Source organism: Geotrypetes seraphini, chromosome 11 (genome assembly GCF_902459505.1).
Source record: "Geotrypetes seraphini chromosome 11, aGeoSer1.1, whole genome shotgun sequence".
NCBI lineage: Eukaryota > Metazoa > Chordata > Amphibia > Gymnophiona > Dermophiidae > Geotrypetes > Geotrypetes seraphini.
In genome coordinates this window covers 88,747,457-88,768,236 of record NC_047094.1, presented here as the reverse complement: position 1 = coordinate 88,768,236, position 20,780 = coordinate 88,747,457, and the positions used below count along the sequence as shown (strand labels likewise).

At 44.4% G+C, this 20,780-nt stretch overlaps 1 protein-coding gene across 9 annotated transcripts in view; it reads left to right on the top strand.

Annotated features, from left to right (window-relative positions):
• Window positions 1–20,780, top strand: part of GID8 (GID complex subunit 8 homolog) — a 129,173-nt gene that overhangs the window by 96,646 nt on the left and 11,747 nt on the right. For 5 of the 9 annotated variants that reach the window (XM_033963630.1, XM_033963633.1, XM_033963629.1 and 2 more), the window contains 2 exons: window positions 9,853–9,943; window positions 11,214–11,964. The exons of 1 other annotated variant lie outside the window; for it this stretch is intronic. In XM_033963630.1, coding sequence (XP_033819521.1) covers window positions 9,853–9,943; window positions 11,214–11,851 — 729 coding nt within the window. In that variant the 3' untranslated portion in view covers window positions 11,852–11,964. Of the gene's footprint in view, window positions 1–9,852; window positions 9,944–11,213; window positions 11,965–20,780 lie in introns of those variants that run through there. 3 more of the 9 variants (XM_033963628.1, XM_033963631.1, XM_033963627.1) reach the window with 1 other exon arrangement.

Genomic DNA, 20,780 nt, shown 5'->3' with positions numbered 1-20,780 from the left:
TGTTGATATCAAAAGTGGTTTCATTTTCTTTCCTGGTGTCTTTTTCTCTACCTGTTTCCACCTTCCTAACCGGTGGTATTTTTTCTTTGTTTGATTCTAGTCTCAAGTCTCATTTGATTCTAGTCTCAAGTCTCTCAGACTTATTTTTAATGCTATTGCATTTTTTCCCTTGATCTGTCGAGGAGCAACCTCTTTCTGATTTCTTCTTTGGTTCCCAGGCTCATGACGGGGGTTATTCATGTGTGTGACCACACCTCATTCCTTCTTCTGGTGTCTGGACTATTCCTATGGTTCTTTCCTGGTTGTTGATGCTCCCATCTGTAACATTGGCATCAGCTCCACTTGAGTTTCTTACCTGGAAACTGGTTTTTCCTTGTGTCTCTCACCTCTTCCAGGGGGATTGGTGAGTTTCATGCCCTGCTAGCAGCTTCATCCTTATTAGTCTTTCATGAAGGCAAGGTGATTCTGTGTTCATGTCCACAGTATCTTCTACTATTTCATTTTGGTCAGTCAGTTCTTCTGTCTGTGTCGTTTCATGCACCTAGTTTTTCCTACGAGGATCCTGGCTTTATATGTTTTGTCCTTAAAGCGTTTTTTTGTCCTCCTTGTTACGCAGGTCGGAGCCGCAGTGATTTTATCCCAACCTTTTCTTTTGATTCAACTCACTTTAAATATCTTATATTCATGGGATCGATTTTCACTTGGCGGATTGCCTCCCTCTTGTTCTTCTTTACTCAAACTGGCCTGGCACGGAGATATCGTGTCCGAGTCCCTAAGCTTTTGTTGTTTTTCTTATAGTTACATTACTGAGGAACTCTGTACAGCTGCCACCTGGTCCTCAGTTCATTCCTTCACTTCTCACTATTGTCTGGGTTTTTCTCCAGACGGGATGGGCTCTTCGGCCATTATGTTTTCCAGTTGTATTTCTTTGGCCAACTCTCCCACCATTCCATCTCTGTTAGCTTGGAGGTCACCCATCAGTGAGAATATGCTGCCTGCTTGTCCTGGGATAAAGCACAGTTACTTACCATAATAGGTGTCATCCAGGGACAGCAGGCAGATATTCTCACAACCCACCCACCTCCCTGGGTTGGCTTCTTAGCTGGCTTATCTTAACTGAGGGACCGCGCATCTACATCGGGCAGGAAGGCACTCTTCATGCGCAGTGCGGGCGTCAACTTTTTTCAGGTTCTTGAAGTGTCCATACCGGGGCTCCGTCGGTGCCATCTTGGATTTTTCCAGATTTGAATATCTGCCTGTTGTCCCTGGATAACACCTGTTACGGTAAGTAACTGTGCTTTAAGAACCTTTAAAACAAATGTGTGTGCTTGGCAATTAGCTTATCTTGATACAATAAACTGGTATAGTGTGTGTTATACGTGTGGATGCGGTTTACCAGTTTATTTTTGCATAAACTCACAATTATGGGCCTGATTCTGTATAGGATGCCCAGTCTTGTCTCATGCTTTTGAGAATCACACATGGGCGTCCTATACAGAATTGCGTCTGTCCTAATGGATAGATGACTAACCCCGCCTAACCACTCTGATTTTCTAACCAGCGTCCATGTCACAGGTGCTGTTTAGAGAATTGCGTTGCCACTGAGCTGATCTTGGCAAGGGAATTTCCCTGCCATGATCAGCTGAGCTGAGCGGCAGGGAACCCCCAAACCCCACTGCAAGTCAGTCGGTGGGAGGGATGCCCACTCCCTCCCGCCGCCAACCTCTAAACCCACCACACACACTGTCCGCGGCAGGAGGGATGCCCACTCCCTCCTGGCAGAACCCCTAAAACAACCCCTGGCAGGAGGGATGTCCTGGAAGTGGTCTAAGACTCTGATTGGCCAGATACTTAAAGCCATTCTCATGGGGGGGTGTGCTAGCAAGAGAGTGTGGGCATCCCTTCTGTGGCCAACTTGCGGTGGAGTTCAGGGAAGATTTCCTTGCCTATTTGAAATGTAGGCCAGCATTTTGCTGGCCTACATTTCGGGCATCTATTGCAGCCCTAGGAAGATGCCTAGGGCCACTCAAACTCACCTAAGGCCACTTCCTAAGGCACCCAGAATCGGAGCTAGACTGCATTCCTCTGTCAGGTGTCTGCATGGTGTGTCCAAGGGTGGCGGAGGTACCTGGTTGTGGAGGTCAGGCCGGTCGGGCAGTCAGAAGATTTGAAATGCAGATTCTCAGTTCTTTGAGGCAGAGGATCTCCCTGTGAGCTTGATCAGCTTTGTCTGCAGTGCACATGTCACAGTGAGTATAGGCTGGCAGCCTGAATCAGCAATTTTGGGAGCTCTTAAAAAGGGATTTTTGGGTGTTTTCCCTTCCTACCTCTAAAATCCCAAATTTGCTGTTCTTGAGGGTTCTTCTTGATTTTCCCACGCTGTTTTTAGTGAAAATAGTCACTCATTGCGGCCATCTTGGATTTTTCCCGATTTGAATTTAAACTTATTTTTTATACTTCTAAGCTTCGTTTTTGAAAGAGAACCACATAGATGGCCTCCGCAGGGCAGGATGGGAGAAATTCATGCCTCGTATGCGGTGGATGGCTGTCTGATGTGCAGCTGTGTTCTACGTGCGCTATGGCCTATGAGGGGTGAGAGGCTTACCCAGATTTGGTGCCTTCAACCTCCAAGGAGGGTCTCCTAGTGCCTTCTACCCCAACTCCTGTGAAAATGGCATCGGGGGAGGGGGGTCCTGGGGTGAGCACTAGTGATGTTTCAGTGAAATACAAATGCGTCTTTGGCAATAAACCTTGAAACAATCCCAAACTAATGTGCAGAGGTTGGCTCCCACCGCAGAGAATGTATTTCCCCCTGATTTTGTTAATATGCTTTATCAGCAAAAACAACAAAGGTGACCAATTAGTGTTCAGTCTCTGTATTGTTAAGTAGACGCAACACGATCGTGTTTCAGCCCACAGGGGCCTGCCTCAGGAGTCTAAATTTAACATATGAATGGAAAAATGAGAGTATACAATGAAAAATTGAAAAATGAGAATATACAATTAAAATGAGAATGCACAATATACAATTAAAATGAGAACAGAAGAAAAGAACAAAGACTGAAGCGTATAAATGGACCATATACAATTCATAAAACATTGTGGGGTAAATTCTCTATAATACGTCTAACTTAGGCGTGCTTTAGACGTCCACAAAACGCAAGTGTCAATCAAACAGTACTTAGGCGTCAGGTAGACGTCTTTACAGACGCTGAGCGCACGATAGACGCAGGTTTCTGAAACGTCATCTAGACGTCTCCAAATGGCCGTACTTAGACGTCTGTACGATGTTTTTTTAAATTATACTGATTTTTTATACTCTTTACTGATTTATTATCAGTCATTCAGCATTGTAAGCTTTCACATAATAGGATGATGAAAAGGATAATCAAAACACAGTATACCGTTTTGTAAACTATATATTTTCTGTAATATATTAGTTTTAGTGGGAGTTGGTCTGGGAATATCAGTGAGGTAGGGAATCGCAGACAGAGAACACTGCTGTGTTGTATCTTTTTCCTCTATGATATCAGAATTGTAGAGTTTACCATTAATACAAAGTAAAAAAAATATGTTATGTTTGAAAGGAGAACTAGAAGATGAAACGTACCGAGTGGGTGTTGAACTTACATTATCAGTATGGAAGGTGGGAAACTGTAGATGTATGCTACACAGAAAGCTGTACAGTAATGTCATACTCACCTCCTATTAGAGGTGGAAAGGATAGGACGTTGAACACCATATAGGCTTCTGATAAACTTAGTTTAAGTTCCACAAAGACTGGCAGGAAAGGCACCCTAAGTCATCCAATAAGCTTTCTCTGGATTTCCCAGAGACATTATTTCAGAGAGGATAGTTTAGAAGTGATATCTTGCTCTAAATAACACTCTCCTGGTCTTAAAACATTGCTACAATCAGCTCATTCTTCAGAACAAAGGTAAATCCCATAACTTACACTGGCCCAACTTAGAAACAGAATCAAAACACAGATCAGACCTGAATGTGGCTTCTAGTTCACAGGAAGCCAGCAGCACAATGCTGACCTCATTGTGACATCATCAAGGTGCACCTGGAAGGTAGATATGCCACAAGTAAAAGACAAGCCGGGAGTTGAACTCACAACCTCCGGATGATCGATACAGCACTTTTACTCACTAAGCTACACCACCTTTTATGCCAGTGTCTTTGGCTCCCCTGTCATAGCATACCTTAGTGATGTGCTAAGGTATAATCTACTTATCTATCATCTCACAATCAGTTGAGGCAAAAGACTGGTAGCTCAATGGTGTAAAGCACTGCTGTCAGGGATGCAAAACCCATATTCTTAAGTATGGTTCAATAAATGTAATACAGAGTCAAATTATGCTGTTTATTTTATCAAACCCAAGCTCAACTTTGTAATGTATTGTGTATAGTATTGCTAATGTGTTTGAGATGAAAATGAGAAGCGATAGGTCTATCTAAAATAATAAAATGCTAGCTGCGCATGCGCACTCAGACCTGCGTGATCGGTAATCCATGTTCTGTGAGATGTAGGTCCATGGCTTTGCAGGAATGCGCATGCGCGGGTCCCCGGCCACTCCCCTCCTCCCGCCCTCACTCAACATGGAAGCCAGGCAAGCTCTCTCCCTGCCCGCGTCCTCAGCAGGGAACACACCTCCCGCCCTAACTCGCCGCTGATCCTCCTGTAAAGAGCAGCCTTTGATGGTGTCTGGCTATAGCGAACCTTGCAGGCCGCTCTCCAACCTCGGTAGCACGTTCCCTCTGACGCAAGGGATCGCAGGCTAATCTTTACAGGAGGATCAGCCACCACGGGAAAAGCCGCCGAAAAAAAAACTTCAGTCGCAGCAGGCCAGCCCGCGGGAAGGGAAGGAGGAGGGGCCGAACGGAGCAGGGCAGCTCACAGTAAGAGAAGGGAATGGGAGGGTGGGGGAAAATGCTGCTACTGCTTCAGAAGGGACCTGGAGGGGAAGGGAAATATCACTGCTGCTTCTGCAAAGGAAAGTGGGGTGGGGGAGACAGACAGAAAGAAAGACAGACAGACAAAGGGTGCCGGGGAGAGAGAGAGAAAAATAGCAGGAGGGAGAGAGACAGAAAGTAAGGAAGAAAGAGACAGGAGCAGGGAGAGAAACATAAATAAAGAAAGACAGACAGGTTATGTAACGGGCATAAACAAGCCTCTCCGAAGGCCGGCTCCAAAGAAATTGCTACCCCTCTGTCCAAAGCCGCAGCGGCAGACTCCCTCAAGAGGCACACCAGCGTCGGAAGCCTTGTCTCTGACGTTGTGATGTCAGAGAGGTGTCCGACGCTGGTGCGGCTCCCAAGAGAAGCCACCGCCGCAGCCCCAAACATAAAAACAACATCTCCATAGGATCCAGCCCTGGACACAGGAAGTCTCTCCTGGGCCGCGACGGAGAGGGCAGGGGGTGCTAGCGGCCGGCAGCCGCCACTCCGCACTACCTTTCGCCTCAAGCCGCCGCGGCCTCCTCCCGGCAGCCGCCGCTCCGTACTGCCTTTAGAAACTTTGGCCGGTAGGGCCGTATTGTGAGGTGGAGAGCAGGGAAGGGCGCGCATGCACACTTGTCTTGCCACATCCCGACAGAAAAGGGATCAGGGAACACGCGAGGCAAGTGCGCATGCGCTGCTAGCATTTTATTATTTAAGATGAGTTGAACTCAAATTATCAGCATGGAAGTTTAGTTTTCATGCGACACAGTAATGTTATAATCAACTTCTATAAGAGGTGGAAAGCATCATCAAGGTGCACGTGGAAGGTAGATATGCCACAAATAAAAGACATGCTGGGAGTTGAACTCACAACCTCCGGATGATCGATACAGTGCTTTTACTCACTGAGCTACACCACCTTTTACTCCAGTGTAGCTGAGAGCAAATGAATGTATCTGATGCACAATGCTGATGAAAATATCACAGATCAAGCACGAATGCACAGGAGTGTAAAGGAGACAATTTTGCTATTTTACAGCCTTCTATATCCTATACACGTCTAATTAACGTCGGACGCATAGGCGTTGTTAAATCTTACTTAATCCCGCTTAGGCGTCGTATGCGGAAAAACGGCGTTCTTAGCGTTTGCGGGCCTATAAGTACGCCCATGCGGCGTCGAGTGACGTCATGCCGTTTCAGCGTTGTGACGTCACAGAATCGCCGATTTTTACAACGCAATTGATTTTGCAGTTATGGCAGCCAGAAGGAGCCCCAACTTTAGCTCTGAAGACTCCCACCTCCTAGCCACACTGTTCCTGAGGAAGGAACACCACTTTTTTAAAGTGGCAGGGAAAAATTAAATAGTATTCTGGTTAAATTTATTTGGCTGGGTAAAATTGCAAGAGTGGCTCTAGTGTCTTTGCAAAGACCAATTGAGGAGGGTGGGGTAAATTTCCCCAATTTTTATAGGTATCATCAGGCCTATATCATGCGCCTAGGTATGTATTGGGTCCTCCCAGAGCTTTTGGAACAACTACCAGAATGGTTATGGGTGGAGAGATCACTTATCTTTCCACTTAGGCTTGATCTTCTGCTTGGTATAAAAATGCCTAGAATACGTAAAGACAATAGAGTATTAATGGATACTTGGAAAACATTAAGACTTGTAGACAAATTAACTACTGATTCTATTTTAAAATCGACACAACAGTCTATTTGGGTAAACTCCAAGATACAAATAGGCGGGTTTAAGGTTGTCTGGAAGGATTGGATTAAAGCAGGTATAAGATCCTTAAAGGAAGTACAGTGGTGCCTCACACAACGAACTTAATTGGTTCCAGGAGCAAGTTTGTTATGTGAAACGTTCGTTATGTGAAACGCGTTTTCCCATAGGAATACATGTAAAAAAAAATAATTCGTTCTGCAGCATAAAATATGCTAAGATGACATAAAAAAGATAAATTTTTTGTTATTATTTTTATTTAGATACATCTAAAAACATACATCTCCCTGTCCTTTTACTTCCACTATCTTCCTATCCCATCTCTATTCCCTTTTGTCCCTCTCCCCATGATCAATCATCTCACCACCTCTCTCTGCCCTCACCCTCAGGGTTCAAGATTGCTTCCACTCTTTTTCCTGTTGTTCTCTCTGCCTGTCACCCTATGATTTAGCATCCCTTCTGCCCTTGTCCAATATTTCCCCTTCTCTCCCTCCCTCTCATCCCCTGCTCCAACATGTGCTTTCAGCGGCATTCTCCCCCCTTAAGCGTCTTTTCTTCTCCACTCCACCTTTCCTCCCTCCCTGCCTCCACCTTTGTGGCGCTTTTGCACCCGACCGACAACAGAACAGGCCCGGTCGGACAAATCTCCCTGTCCTGTAGCCGCGAATCTAAATTACCTTCTTACAGCAGCTGGATTATTGAAGCTGCTGTAAGAGGTAATTTAGATTCGCGGCTACAGGGCAGGGAGGTTTGTCGGCCGGGCCTGTTGTCGGTCGATCGGGGGACCTGACCAGCTGTGCACATTCTTCGGGGCGGACCGCCCCCTCCCCCCTCTTTCGTTCGCCATTGCCTTCTTCCTACCTGCCCTGCCGCAGCCGCACACAGCCGAACGGAAGTCTTCCTGATGTCAGCGCTGACGTCGGAGGAAGGGAGGGCTTTGCTTAAGCCCTCCCTCCGACGTCAGCGCTGACATCGGGAGGATTTCCGTTCGGCTGTGTGCTGCGACAGGGCAGGTAAGGAGAAGGAGACTACCCTCGCGGCTCGACCAACCCCGCTGCGATCCAACCCCGCAGGAACCCCGGACTTCGTTGTGTGAAACGAAGTCCGTTGTACGAATCAAGACATAAAGTTCGTTGTGCGCAGCGTTCGCTGTGCGAGGCGTTCGCTGTGCGAGGCACCACTGTAATTGATAATGGTAAGCTGCTTGATTTTTCACAATTGCAACATAAATATGGTCTGAATAAAAAACAAAGTTATAAGTGGTTGCAATTGAAGCAGGCTATTCAGGTGGGGTTCCCTGAATGGAAATCTTTAAATGATCATTACAGCTTAGAATTGTTATGTTTCCAGGCAGATTTTCTGGGACACCAGGCCGCAAAGTGGTATAAAATTATATCTAATTATTTGAATAAGAAACCTAAAAATGGATTAAGAGATATTTGGAGCATTGTGATTAAGCATCAGATTAATACATCTCAATGGCCATGTATTTGGTCTTGGAGAATTAAAGGTACGATGTCGGCATCTATTAGGCAAACATGGTTCTTTTTGTTGCATAGAGCATTCTGGACCCCTACTAGATTACAAAAATTAGATTGCTCTAAGTCTAATAGATGCTAGCATTGTAAAATTGAAGTTGGAACTTTAGACCATCTTTTATTTTATTGTCCATGTATTCAGGCATTTTGGATATCAATCTGGGATCAAGTTAACATATTGATGGAGAGTCATGTGGCATTATCCTATGACACAGTGGTTTTTGGAATGTGTATGAGGGCCAAATGCCAAATATCTGCAGCAAACAATAAATTATTGATGATTCTTACTGGTGTGGGAATTCAGCAAATAACGACTAATTGGAAAGACTGTTCTAGACTGAATTGTAGTTTCTGGTGGAACTCAGTTTGTCATATGTACAAGATGGAAAGATTTCTTGCAGTACAGAGGGATATTTTAAAAGGTTTCAGGAGGTGTGGAGGCCATTAATTGAATATTATAATGATTAAGGTTTATTCTTTTTCCTTAGGGGATAATTTGTAAAAATGGGGGGGGGATAGGATAATCTAATTAAACAGCGGTATATTTCAACTGATTAATGGATATAAGAAACATGATATATAGGTATGAATAGAAAAGGAAAGGGGGTAAATTTATTGGAAATATGTTATTATGAAATATTAGGGGATATATGTAATATGATGAGATATATTTGTTGTGCATTAATTTATATAATAAAATGAACAAAGAGTTTGAGGAAGAAAGGGTGGAGGGAGGGATAGGTTAATGTAAGATTAATTGTATTATGAAAGAGGGATGTCTAAGTATGTATATGTTTGGATAGAATATTTTGTTGATATGGGAAGGGATGGGAGGTGGGTAGGGGGAATTAAAACATGTATAATAATATTGTTTAAGAATGTCAAGTGAGTTCTGTGAATTAATTGTAATAATATTGTACACTTGTTGAAAGAAATAAAAAGGAATAAAGATTAAAAAAAAATAAAAAATAAATAAAGTGGCAGGGCACAGGACGACTTTCCTTCAGTATCGTGCCTCCTGGGAGCGCCTGACCAGGAGGTACAACAGACTGGCTTCCTATCCCAGGAATGTAAGTATTTATATTCAAGTGATCAAAGAATAAAGTAAATATATTTTCTTTACATAAATCTGTACAGAATATTGCTTTCTTATTAAACCCCCCCCCAAAGGTGGCAGAGTGGGATGTGAACTTACAACCTCCAGTTCTTAATCATGGTCATTCATAAAGTGTACTTTTTAATCTTTGTGCCACATGTAAGTGATTCCAAACAGCTCATTTATAGTATAAACTTATTGAAGTGTGCAGCACACCCTCAGCACCTTCTGCTGCTGCTTCTCATCCTAGCCAACCCATTGTATTGGCACACCAAGATAAGAGAAGAAGGCTGAATGCATTTATTTAAACTATTGCCATAATGCTGTACAAACCTAAATTTACTCATATTGCTTTCTGTAGCCCAGGATGCAGCATTGGGGCCTGCTAACATCCATGTGTGCTCCCTATCCTATTATCACTGAAGGCCAGCAAAATTTATCACCCATTTTTCTGTGTTATAGAGATCAAGACATAAATAAAACAGTTAGGTCACAGTGCGATATGACACTCATCCTCTCTCTCCCCCCTCTCCTTTTCCATTATGCAGATGGAGGACCTCCACAAATGTGGCCGGCTCCTGAGAAGGGAGGAGCAGGCTTTTCTACAGGGGGTGCGGCGTGAACTTGCCTCGCAAGCTGGTGAGTAATAATATTGGAAACCATTCAGTGAGCACAGTACACGTAACCTCTTCATGAAATCATCAATAATAATAAAATGTTAAGCGCGCATGCGCACTCGAAAGTCGTATTCCCTGTTCCGTCGCAACGGCACGAGTGCGCATGCGCGCTTAACGTCACAGTCTCCTTTTTTTCAAGCCGCTGCTAGCGACGCATCAGAGCTGGACCCCCCGTTGACCCTCCCACCGCTACAACGCTGACAAACCCAGCAGGAGCAGCAGCGTCGCAGGCACAGTAAACGCTGCTTCGGGTCTTCTACTGGTCTAATTTCCTCTGCCGCGTCCCTGATGACAGAGGAAATTAGGCCAGTAGAAGACCCGAAGCAGCGTTTACTGTGCCTGCGACGCTGCTGCTCCTGCCGGGTTTGTCAGCCCTGTAGCAGTGGGAGGGTCAATGGGGGTTTCGGGTGTGCCAGGTCGGCGGCGGGGGGGAGGGAGGGGGGTCAGGCAGGTGGAAGGGGAATGGGAGGGAGGCAGGCAGGCTGGCATCGGAGGAGGGGTGGGGGGTTCAATGGAAGGCAGACAGGATGGCATGGGGGGTTTCAATAGAAGGGTTATGGGAGGCAACGGAAGGGGTGGGGGGTTTTCAATGGGAGGCAGGCTGGCATCGGAGGGGGGAGGAGGGAGGCACTGGGGGCACTAAGGACATAGAAAGGGGCACTATGGACATAGGAAGGAGGCATAGGGAGATTCACAGACAGAAAAAATGACAAGACAGGCAGCATGCAAGGAGAGAGAGACAAAGAAAAAAAATACCCAGACAGACAGACAGACATCTACTCTAGCACCCGTTAATGTAACGGATAGAGATTTGCCTGCACTGCCTTCTTGCTATGCAGATCTCTCATGCATATCCTGAAAGCCTTGTCTACAAGGAGATGTCGAGGACTGCAATTTCCCACCCTTTGTCTTAACATCTCCTTTTTTCATGGCCAAATGTGGGCAAGGTGTAATAGTAGAAATCTAGTAGAACTCATTGTCTGTTGTCAAGACTTTTAAGATTGTGTCTCATACCTCACAAATAGGTACTGCTTTGGCACAAGTAGAGCTAGCAGCAGGGCTTGCAGATGACACCGGGTATTGCCTGTCTCCTAAATGTTTATAAAGTTCCGTTTAGGAGGTGCATGTTTTGCAGTTTTATTTATATTTCATGGAAAGAAAGCAGTAAAATAATGCCATGTTCAATAGTTTACTTCACCTACCTGATGGTATCCTGTTTCCTTCCTGTCTAGACGAAGCAGCAGCTGCACCCCCTGAGGGTCCAGGAGCCAGCCACGAGGAAGCAGAGGAGGCAGAGGCTCCGGTGGAGGCGCAGGCCCAGGCCTGGGAGGAGGCAGAGGCCCAGGCCCAGGCCCAGGCCTGGGAGGAAGCAGAGGCCCAGGCCCAGGCCTGGGAGGAAGCAGAGGCCCAGGCGCAGGCCTGGGAGGAAGCAGAGGCCCAGGCCCGGGAGGAGGCAGAGGCAGAGGCCCAGACGAGGGCCGAAGCCCTGGGCGAGGCCTTGGCGAGGGCACAGCCCCACAAGCCGCCATCCCACACCCCTTCCCCCCGTCACACCCCTTCCCCCATCACACCCCTTCCCCCTCCTCTCCGCCCCTTCTGTTTTTGGACCCCATCCCCTTCCCTCTCTGGCTTCCCCCCAGAGCAGCATGACCAGCCTCAGAAGGAGGCCGGCCTCCTCCATGCACCCTCAACCTCTCCAACACAGACAGTTCCAGGATTAGGGGCTGTGTTGGAGAGGTTGGGGAAGATAGAGGAGGCCCTGATCACCCTCATCCAGGAGCACCAGTCATTGAGGGAACGGCTGGCTAGGTTGGAGCGTGATGAGGAGGGAGGGCATGCGTCCAGCCATGAGCCACCGTCCTCTCAATGACTGGCCTTTTACATAGCTCCTGACTCCTCCTGAGGTAGCTCAAGCTGCTCTTGGGGGTTCACCCACCCTTTCTTTTCTATCCCTCTCCTCCCCTTTGTATATAGTTTTGTTTTAAAAGTTTTAAAATATATTTTATATTTAATTAAAAAAAGTTTATATTGGTTTATAGGTTTCCTGTGTGGGTTTCTCTTTGGAGGTAGTGCTGAATGGGCCCTGCCATTCCCTTTCAAATTAACAAGGTGACTTAGTAAATGTGTATAGGCTCTGATATTTATAATCTAAACATATATAAGCACAAGGTGAAAAATGGTATATGATTTTAATTGGACAGGCCAGGAAAACAGCATGGAAGATGGATTGAGACAATTGACATCATTCTCACCTATTTTACTTGTTGGTACTTGAGCTCTGGCCTCTTGGAAAAACACAAGGCCACACTGTGCTAGGGACAGATAGCTTTGCTCGGGGTGGGGGTGGGGAGACAGAAAGATACAGACAGCGGCCAAGGAGAGAGAGATAAAGGTGTAACTCAGGTATAGTTCTAACAGTCAAGTGAAGAATAGTAGAGTAAGCAAATAAATGTTACCATATAGCTTTCTCACCTACAATTGTTTGGCCAGGTGCAAGTTGGTGTGCTGAGCTGCTCTTCTGGTCTTTGGCAAAACACATTGGGGTAATGAGCATACTCCACCTGAAATGAAGAATAGAGAGAAACATGTTACAAAGACCTATGTCTCCAAAATTAAACATTGAAGTTGTGGCTGAATGTCACATCACAGTCTCCAACACACACCTAGTAGTAACAGAAGTGCTAACATACCTTTGGACTCCCTATTAATATAAACAGCTACAGCTGACCCCTTTTGATAATAAAGATGCCTAACCCATTAGGCACTCATTAGGAGTTTTCCACCTGAACCATGTACACTGATTTGATGTCCACTGAAAGGCAGTGTTCCCCCCCCCCACACACACAACACACCTGACCTATTCTTATGAGGTAGTACACAGAACCATTCCTCAAATGATTTAAACTGGCCTGAAATTTGATTCTACAAAGAATGAACTTTAGCTCTATTAGTAAACCCTCTCAGATGTGTGAACACATACATTTTACTTACATATCCATTTTGCTACCACCATACCACCATGAGTGCTCTTACAACAAACTCACCTTGACTTTAATGTGTTATCACTCTTTTTTGTCAGCCCTGTGGAATGAAGAGTAGAGGATACCAGAGGTAGAAGAACTATTATAAACAATAACACACAATGAAAGTCCATAAAAAGAAGTCAGTTCTTGCTGGTCGGTTTCTTTGGTTCTATCATAGGGACACCTAAGTAGCTTACAAATTATCATTCTCACCTGGACTTACTATCTGAGCTGCTTCTAGAAAAGATAAAACAACATATTAGAATGACATGTAGCTGTTAATGGCTCTGTGGAATAGAGAGAGATGGGAGGCAGAGATAGGAAAGCAAATTTAAAAGACTAAGACAGAGTAAAGTTTCAAACGTCTGCATAAGTGATAGGACAGAATAGAAAGGAAACTCTGCTCACCTGGACCTTCTTATACTCACTTAACCACGCCCACCACACCTCATTGGTTGTCCGATGTTCTATAAGTATCTTGAAAAGCTGGCTGCACCTTGCAACTCTATGGTCTAAACAAAGTTCTCTCTATAGCTCTATGCCTTAAAGCACTGCTTTTATCTTCCATACATCAGGGGTTCAAGTCTTGAATAAGGTTTGCAAATAGTTTATATTACTGTTTCAGGCAGGAAAACTGGTAACTTTTTAGCCATGCCTTTACTTCAATAGATTTTGCTTCAGCTTTTATTATCTGCCTCCATTGTCTAATTTTTAATGCAACCTGTTCTCTCTCATGCTGAACACCCTCCCCCACCCCAACTTCCCCCCCCTAAATGTCAAGCCAAACTGCATTTACCAATACTAATGTGTGTAAGATCCATCTCACCACATATATCATCCTTCAACACCTATCCAAGACCTCTGATGTTTGATTTAACTCATAGCTGTTGGCCAATGCCTATATTGCATCAAAAGAAACACATTCCTACTAGAATGACTTGTAGTTGGGAGCAAATGAAAGTATCTCATGCACCTGTGGCTGCAGAATGCTGATGAGAAACAGCAAATTCCACCATTTATGAGAACTGTTAGGATGCAAAAGTGAAGGTGAGGATGGGATTTGAACCAGGGTGCTTGAGAAGATGGACAAGGCGTAATAGAGCACATTAACCAGGCGATCCACAAATGTCATCTTGCTGTCAGAGGAAAGGTTTCCTCTCATCACTGCTTAGGATGTCCAAGCCATAGTAAGTTGAAAATAGATTTGCCTGGAAAGGGAAATGTGCACCTTACAAATGGCAAAGTCCACCATATAGACCCTGTTATAAGAGCTAATAGGAAACTGCTAGGACCTTATTAAAATGAGCAAAGGTGGGAGTTGAACCAGGGAGTTTGAGAGGGTGGATGAGGCGCATTAACCTGGTGAGCCAGAAATGCTTTCTTTGTGCTTATTGTGACATGATAGTTAATGAGATGATACATAGGCAGCTCAGTCACGTATGATATGAAAGGGCGGTGAGATCCGTCTAAGCAGAAGCTGCTGTAGCTCTATGGGTTAAACTCCTGTGCTAGTCGTACGGAGGTTGTGAATTCTACACCCAGCACATCTTTTAATTGTGGCATAATACCTTGAAGGTGCTAGATAACAAACCATACAATAGCAATTTTGATTTGCTTATACCGCTTCTTATAGGCAGTTAATTCTGCTAGGAGACAAAACACTGCTGTTTTATATATTGTTTCTTCACGATTTCAGAAATGTATACTTTACCATTATAAAAACTAACAAAGTATGCCATGTTTAAAAGGAGAAATATAAGATGAGTTGAACTCAAATTCTTAGCATGGAAGGGGAAAAAGTTTATTTTTCTGCTACACAGCAAAGTTGTACAGTAATGTTATATTCAACTCCTATAAGAAGTGGAAAGCATCATCAAGGTGCACCTGGAAGGTAGATATGCCACAAGTAAAATACAGGCCGGGAGTTGAACCCTCAAACCCCGGAAGATCGGTACAGTGCCTTTACTCACTGAGCTACAGCACCTTTCGCTCCAATGTCTCTGGCTCCCTTGTCATATCATACCTTAGTGAACTGCTAAGGGAAAAGGAGCTTAGCTATAATCTCATAGTAGGCTGAGACAAAAGAGTGGTAGCTCAATGGTTAAAAGCGCTGCTTTCACTGAGCCCCAAACCCATATTCCCAAGTATGGTTGAATACATGTGACGTGGAGTCCAAAAGTGCTGTTTTGATCGAACACAAGCTCCATTTTTCTAATGTCCAACCCAGACCATGCTCGCACGCTAATCTTCATTCTAAGCACTGTACTAATGGATGTATGACTGTAAGTAATCTGTTCCGTTTAAGCATCATACCCGGAAAAGCGGTGTTTTTTGCCCTTAACGATCGGCGTCATTTGTGCTGCAATTCCTTAATACATATTTGATATTTGTTTTCTACCAGAAAACCTTCCAAATCTTTAGGCATTCCTTTGCTTAAACTTATTTGAGTTGATCCTTAAAATGATCTGCACTGATTCTCAGCAGCCTGTTCTCTGTCATCCTACACCCCCTCCCCCACCCCACCCCACCCTGCAGCATAACATCCTAACCCGAACCCTAACCATGAAAAGCAGCAAAGTCCACCATATATATATATATATATATATATACACACCATTTTGAGTGCTAATAGAAAACTGTGAAAAAGAGGTATGCTGATGATGGGAGTTGAACCGGTGACCTTGAGAGGTTGGATGAGGCGCATTAACCTGGTGAAACAGAAATGCTTTCTTTGAGTTGAGTGTGACATGATAGCTAATGAGCTGATACATAGGCAGCTCAGTCAAGTATGATATGAAAGTGTGGTGAGATGGACCTAAGTAGAAGCTGCTGTAGCTCTATGGGTTAGGAGCCTGTGCTAGTCATCCAGAGGTTGTGAGTTCTACACCCAGCACATCTTTTAATTGTGGCATACTACTTTGAAGGTGCAGATTGATGAGGTCACAATGAGGTCAGTTTTGTGCAGCTGAAGACCTCCATTTTGCAATGAGGGAAGCTGAATGTTAAGGTGTGTATCTGTTTATTCTCTTTTTAAGTGCTGATAAATGAAGTAATGTGTGCAATAATGATATGTGTTTGCTGTTCTTTCTTTGCTTTCAAAAGAGAGCCGATTGCAGTGCTGTTTGTTGAGAAAAAAAGGGGGTTGTTTTTAAACAGGAAAGCCATGTGTAAATTATATTATTGTTTGGGCAGAAATGTAGTTTGTTATCCATGCAATATAATGTGTTCTATTGATATGGTGTCATTAAATTTATTAGGACAGAGAAAAGATGAAAATTACCTATTCAAACTCACTATTGGAATTATTGTTGCACCAAGGACGTCTAACTCGCGTCTAAAGGGGAGCTGGAATTAAGAAAGTTGAAACCGCATTGAAATGAAGCAAAATCCACGTTAGACCAGCGTTTCTTACGCCTACAATATAGACGATATTTAGACGCGGTTTCCCGCCTAAGTAGCGTCTTAAGTAGTGCCTGCCCATCACCATGCCCATGTCACGCCCATGTCTACATATATAGACGCGCCTATGTCTTCCGTAGACGTCTATCGTACGTCTATCTTTTTTGGATGTCTACCTACGTTTAAGTCCCAATTAACGCTTATTAAGACCCTTAACGCTGTAATTATTCAATTACTGTGGACGTCTAAAGCACGCCTAAGTTTAGACGTATTATAGAGAATTTACCCCTGTGTGTGTAGTAATAAACAGTCACAATAACCATAATTATATTGCATGAGAGCCATGTTACCTTAATAAAATCAAGACAATATTAAAAACATTAAAAATTCATAGATAATGCTGAAATTTTAATTAAATACTAATATAATGTATATAGCCCCAATTGACTGTAATAAAACTAACTAAAACTTTATTAAATTAATGATCATAAAAACAATGCAAACTAATTTCTAAAAAAGTTTTAAAAAAATTTTTATATAAATTAATGAACATTTTATTGTACATTAAAATCATGAAATAAAACATTTATTTTGAACTTTAATGGCCTCTTTTACAAAGCCGCAGCAGCGGCTGAAGTGCAGCAACAGCCCCGAAGCCCTTAAATTTCTATGAGCTTCAAGGCCGTTAGTAGAGAATGACACGGTGGCGGGTTACCCGCGGGTAGCCCGCCGAAACGGGGAAGAAAAAATAGTGGCCTCTGCGGGACGGGGACAAGGCCATTTACCGCCCCGTGGAGCGGTGAATGGACTTGTCCCCGCAGTGAGGCAATCAAGGATCGTGCGGTCCCCGCCATCTCCCTCCCTCCTCCTTACCGCCGGTTGAATTTCTGCCGGTCCGCGCGAAAAAAAAGCCTCCTTCCTTTTCCCCTGCTCTTACCGCCATGTTCATGCTGCAGCTACTAAAGCCAACAGGAAGTCTTTCCGATTCAATTCTGATGTCGGAGAGGACGTTCTGGGCCAGCCAATCGCTGCCTGGCTGGCCCAGAACGTCCTCTCCGACGTCAGAATTGAGTCGGAAAGACTTCCTGTCGGCTTTAGTAGCTGCAGCATGAACATGGCGGTAAGAGCAGGGGAAAAGGAAGGAGGCTTTTTTTTTTTTTTTTTTGAGAGGCAGCAGGCTGGCTTTGGCTAGGGAGGGAGAAAGGTAGGCAGGCAGGATTCAGGGGTGGGGGTGGGACAAAGTGTGGAAGGCAGTGAGAGGGACATAGGAAGGAGGCACTAGGGGAACTAAAGACATGGGAAGGAGGCACTGGGGGCACTAAAGACAGGAAGGGGCACTAAGGACATGGGAAGGAGGCACTGGGGGCACTAAAGACATGGGGAGGAGGCACTGGGGGCACTAAGGACATGGGAAGGAGGCACTGGGGGCACTAAAAACATGGGAAAGAGGCACCGGGGGCACTAAGGACATAGGAAGGAAAGAGGGAGGGAATAGTAAGGGACAATTCTTGGGCCTGAGTGCAGAAAGAAAGAAAGAAATGAAAGAAAGGATGCACAGACAGAAGGAAACACAACCAGAGACTCATGAAATCAATCACCAGACAGCAAAGGTAGGAAAAATGATTTTATTTTCAATTTAGTGATCAAAATGTGTCAGTTTTGAGAAGTTATATCAGCTGTCTATATTTTGCACTATATTTGTCTATTTTTCTATAGTTACTGAGGTGACCGAGCTTGCGGAGATGGGGCGGAAACAGGGTTTTAAAATTTTAGTCCTAGTAGTTTGCCGGTCCACAAAATAATTCTTTTATTTCTGCTGGTTCACGGGTGTAAAAAGGTTGAAAAACACTGATGTAGAGTATGCCGGCTTTCTTTTTAGCCCAGCTGCACGTGTTCAAAAAGCCGCGCTTGCGCGGCTGCTCGAGTTGATCAATCTTCTCCTCTCTTACAACTTCCTGTTTCCGGTTGCATCAGAGGAGAATATTGAACAAATGAGCACCCGCACGTGCGGCTGGGCGAAAAAGAAAGCCGGCATACTCTACATCTAAGGTGAGATGGAGGGAGGGAGATGGCGGAACACTGCAATCGGTCGGGTGTCTGCTGTTTTTGCATCACTGCCTGCCTGCGCTCACGTTCCAGATCCACCTGCATTTTTAGTGTGCACAATTGACCTTATTCGAGCTATAGGTGAATATGGGGGACACGTCATTGCAAGGGAGGACAAGTCAATTGATTTATTTTATGTTCTGTTTTTACTACAGGGCAGAGGCACTGAAACAGATTCTCAGTGCAGTAGTAGTAGTAGTGGTGGCAGGATTCTCTTCTGTCTTCATGGTGTTTCACAGTACTGAGGCTTATATGGATGCTGCGGGCCGGTGAATGGGATGGCATTGGCGGTGATGGGGCGGTGAAAGGGATGGCAGGGACGGGGCAGTGAAGGGAATGGCAGTGACGGGGCGGTGCAGATGATGGTGGGCCGGGGACGGTGCAGTGACGGGTACAGATTTTTTCCCCGTGTCATTCTCTAGCCGTTAGCACAGTGCAGCGGCTAGCGTGGCTTTGTGAAAGAGGCCGTAAATAAAAACTCAAGTAGTTTTTTCAAATAAATTAATTAAAAATATATGTTACATATTGTAATACTTTGTGATCAATTTGTTTGTGCAATATCCATAAATACTTCTGTGCATACTATAGTGAACTGAAATAACAAGGAAGTAACGGAAAGGAGAAAAAAAAGAGAAGAAAAGAGAAAATGGAAAATAAATAACCTTTCACACAAAGACCAAAAAAGTAAAAACGTAATAATTAATGCACTAAAATGAAAATAAAATACAAATAGACTATAGTTTTTAGTTGTTGCACGAATGCTTAAATAAATTATTAAAAAGACTATTACTATTTATAGTGCAAACCACCGCAATAAAGAACTCATTGATCTTTAAAAAATAAGTGCACAACTGGAAACCAGTATGAAGATATGTAAACATTGTAATCCAAGCTGTGTTGTATTAAACGTGAACTTACTAAATATTTATTATATGAGCTAGGGTTCAATCAACGGCACATAGTGTGCACAATGTTATAAATGTAAACTTGCATTATGTTGAACAGCGGGCAAATGATGCAACCTAACACTAATATAATACAACTTACTATACAAGTCCTCTACTCATAATAACACAAACCGGGTGAAGAGTGAGGTTATATTGAACTACCTCCGTTCCCCTCATTGGTAACCAAAACACATTGTTTTTTGTTTAAAGCTAGTTTGTGCTAATGCACAGGTTGAATTACATAAAAATCATCAATCGACGGTATGATATACATAAGAAGTGTCAGGAACACAAGGTTACATTATATTAAATAGCAGACAAATGATACAGCCTAATACTAATGTCGGCACGGAATAATTAATAGATCCTATTAAGAATCATAATAAAGGACACCATGCTGAATGAGCTGTGAAGTTATGTTAAACGAACGCCGTGCTTCTCATAAACAGCATGAACGTGCTGTGTTTAGTTAAGAACAGTTACGTACAAATATACAAAATTAATTAACGTGTGTATAGATGTAATATTGTGCATAAACTTAATCAGCTTCATGATACTTGTCTCCGCTGGGGGGAGTTCCCTTGTCCATCATGGGCAGGGTCGCATTGGTGAAGATGGTCCTGCTACCCAAACTATTGTATCCACTGCAGATGATACCACTTTGGCTCAAGGGAGCGGATGAACGAGCTTATCTGTCTTTCATAGGTTCCTTTGTTTGGCGTAACCATAGGCGCGCATTAGTTTCTGGCAACTTACTCGTAGCCGGTTCCAGGGAGGCCTGGAGCTTCCGGATCTCTGGTTGTATAATGTGACTGCCTTGCTGCGCTGGGTCCATGAGCTTTTCACCTCTAGCTCCTGGTTTGTTCCTTCCGGCCTCTTTGACTCATGGGTTGCCCCCTATCGTGTGGGTGTGCTTGGATCTCCCTCGGTGGTGGAGATTCTGGGTGGGCTGTCATTTGGTGTGGCTGGATCCGCTGAGGCGAGCCCTGCTTTGGTGGAGACAGAGGATTGGCCAGGGGAGGGATAACTGGGCTCTCCGGTCCATCCATTTGTGTCAACCCTGAATTCCCTCCGGGGGTTGGGGGGGGCATGTGGAGTGGAGGGGCGTTTTGGTACTGTTTTTTGTCTGGGCTATGTATGCCCTCCGTCATCAGGTGTCCCGGTCTGCTCCACCTATGACGATCTTCGTGGCCACTGGTCCTTACCTGGCATGCCCTTTTTTGCCTACCTCCAGCTGAGGCATTACTTTGAGGACCACCGAAAAAGGAACCCCCTAGGATTCAACTTCTTGAAGGTGGATCACCTCTTTCTCTCTCTCCCTTCT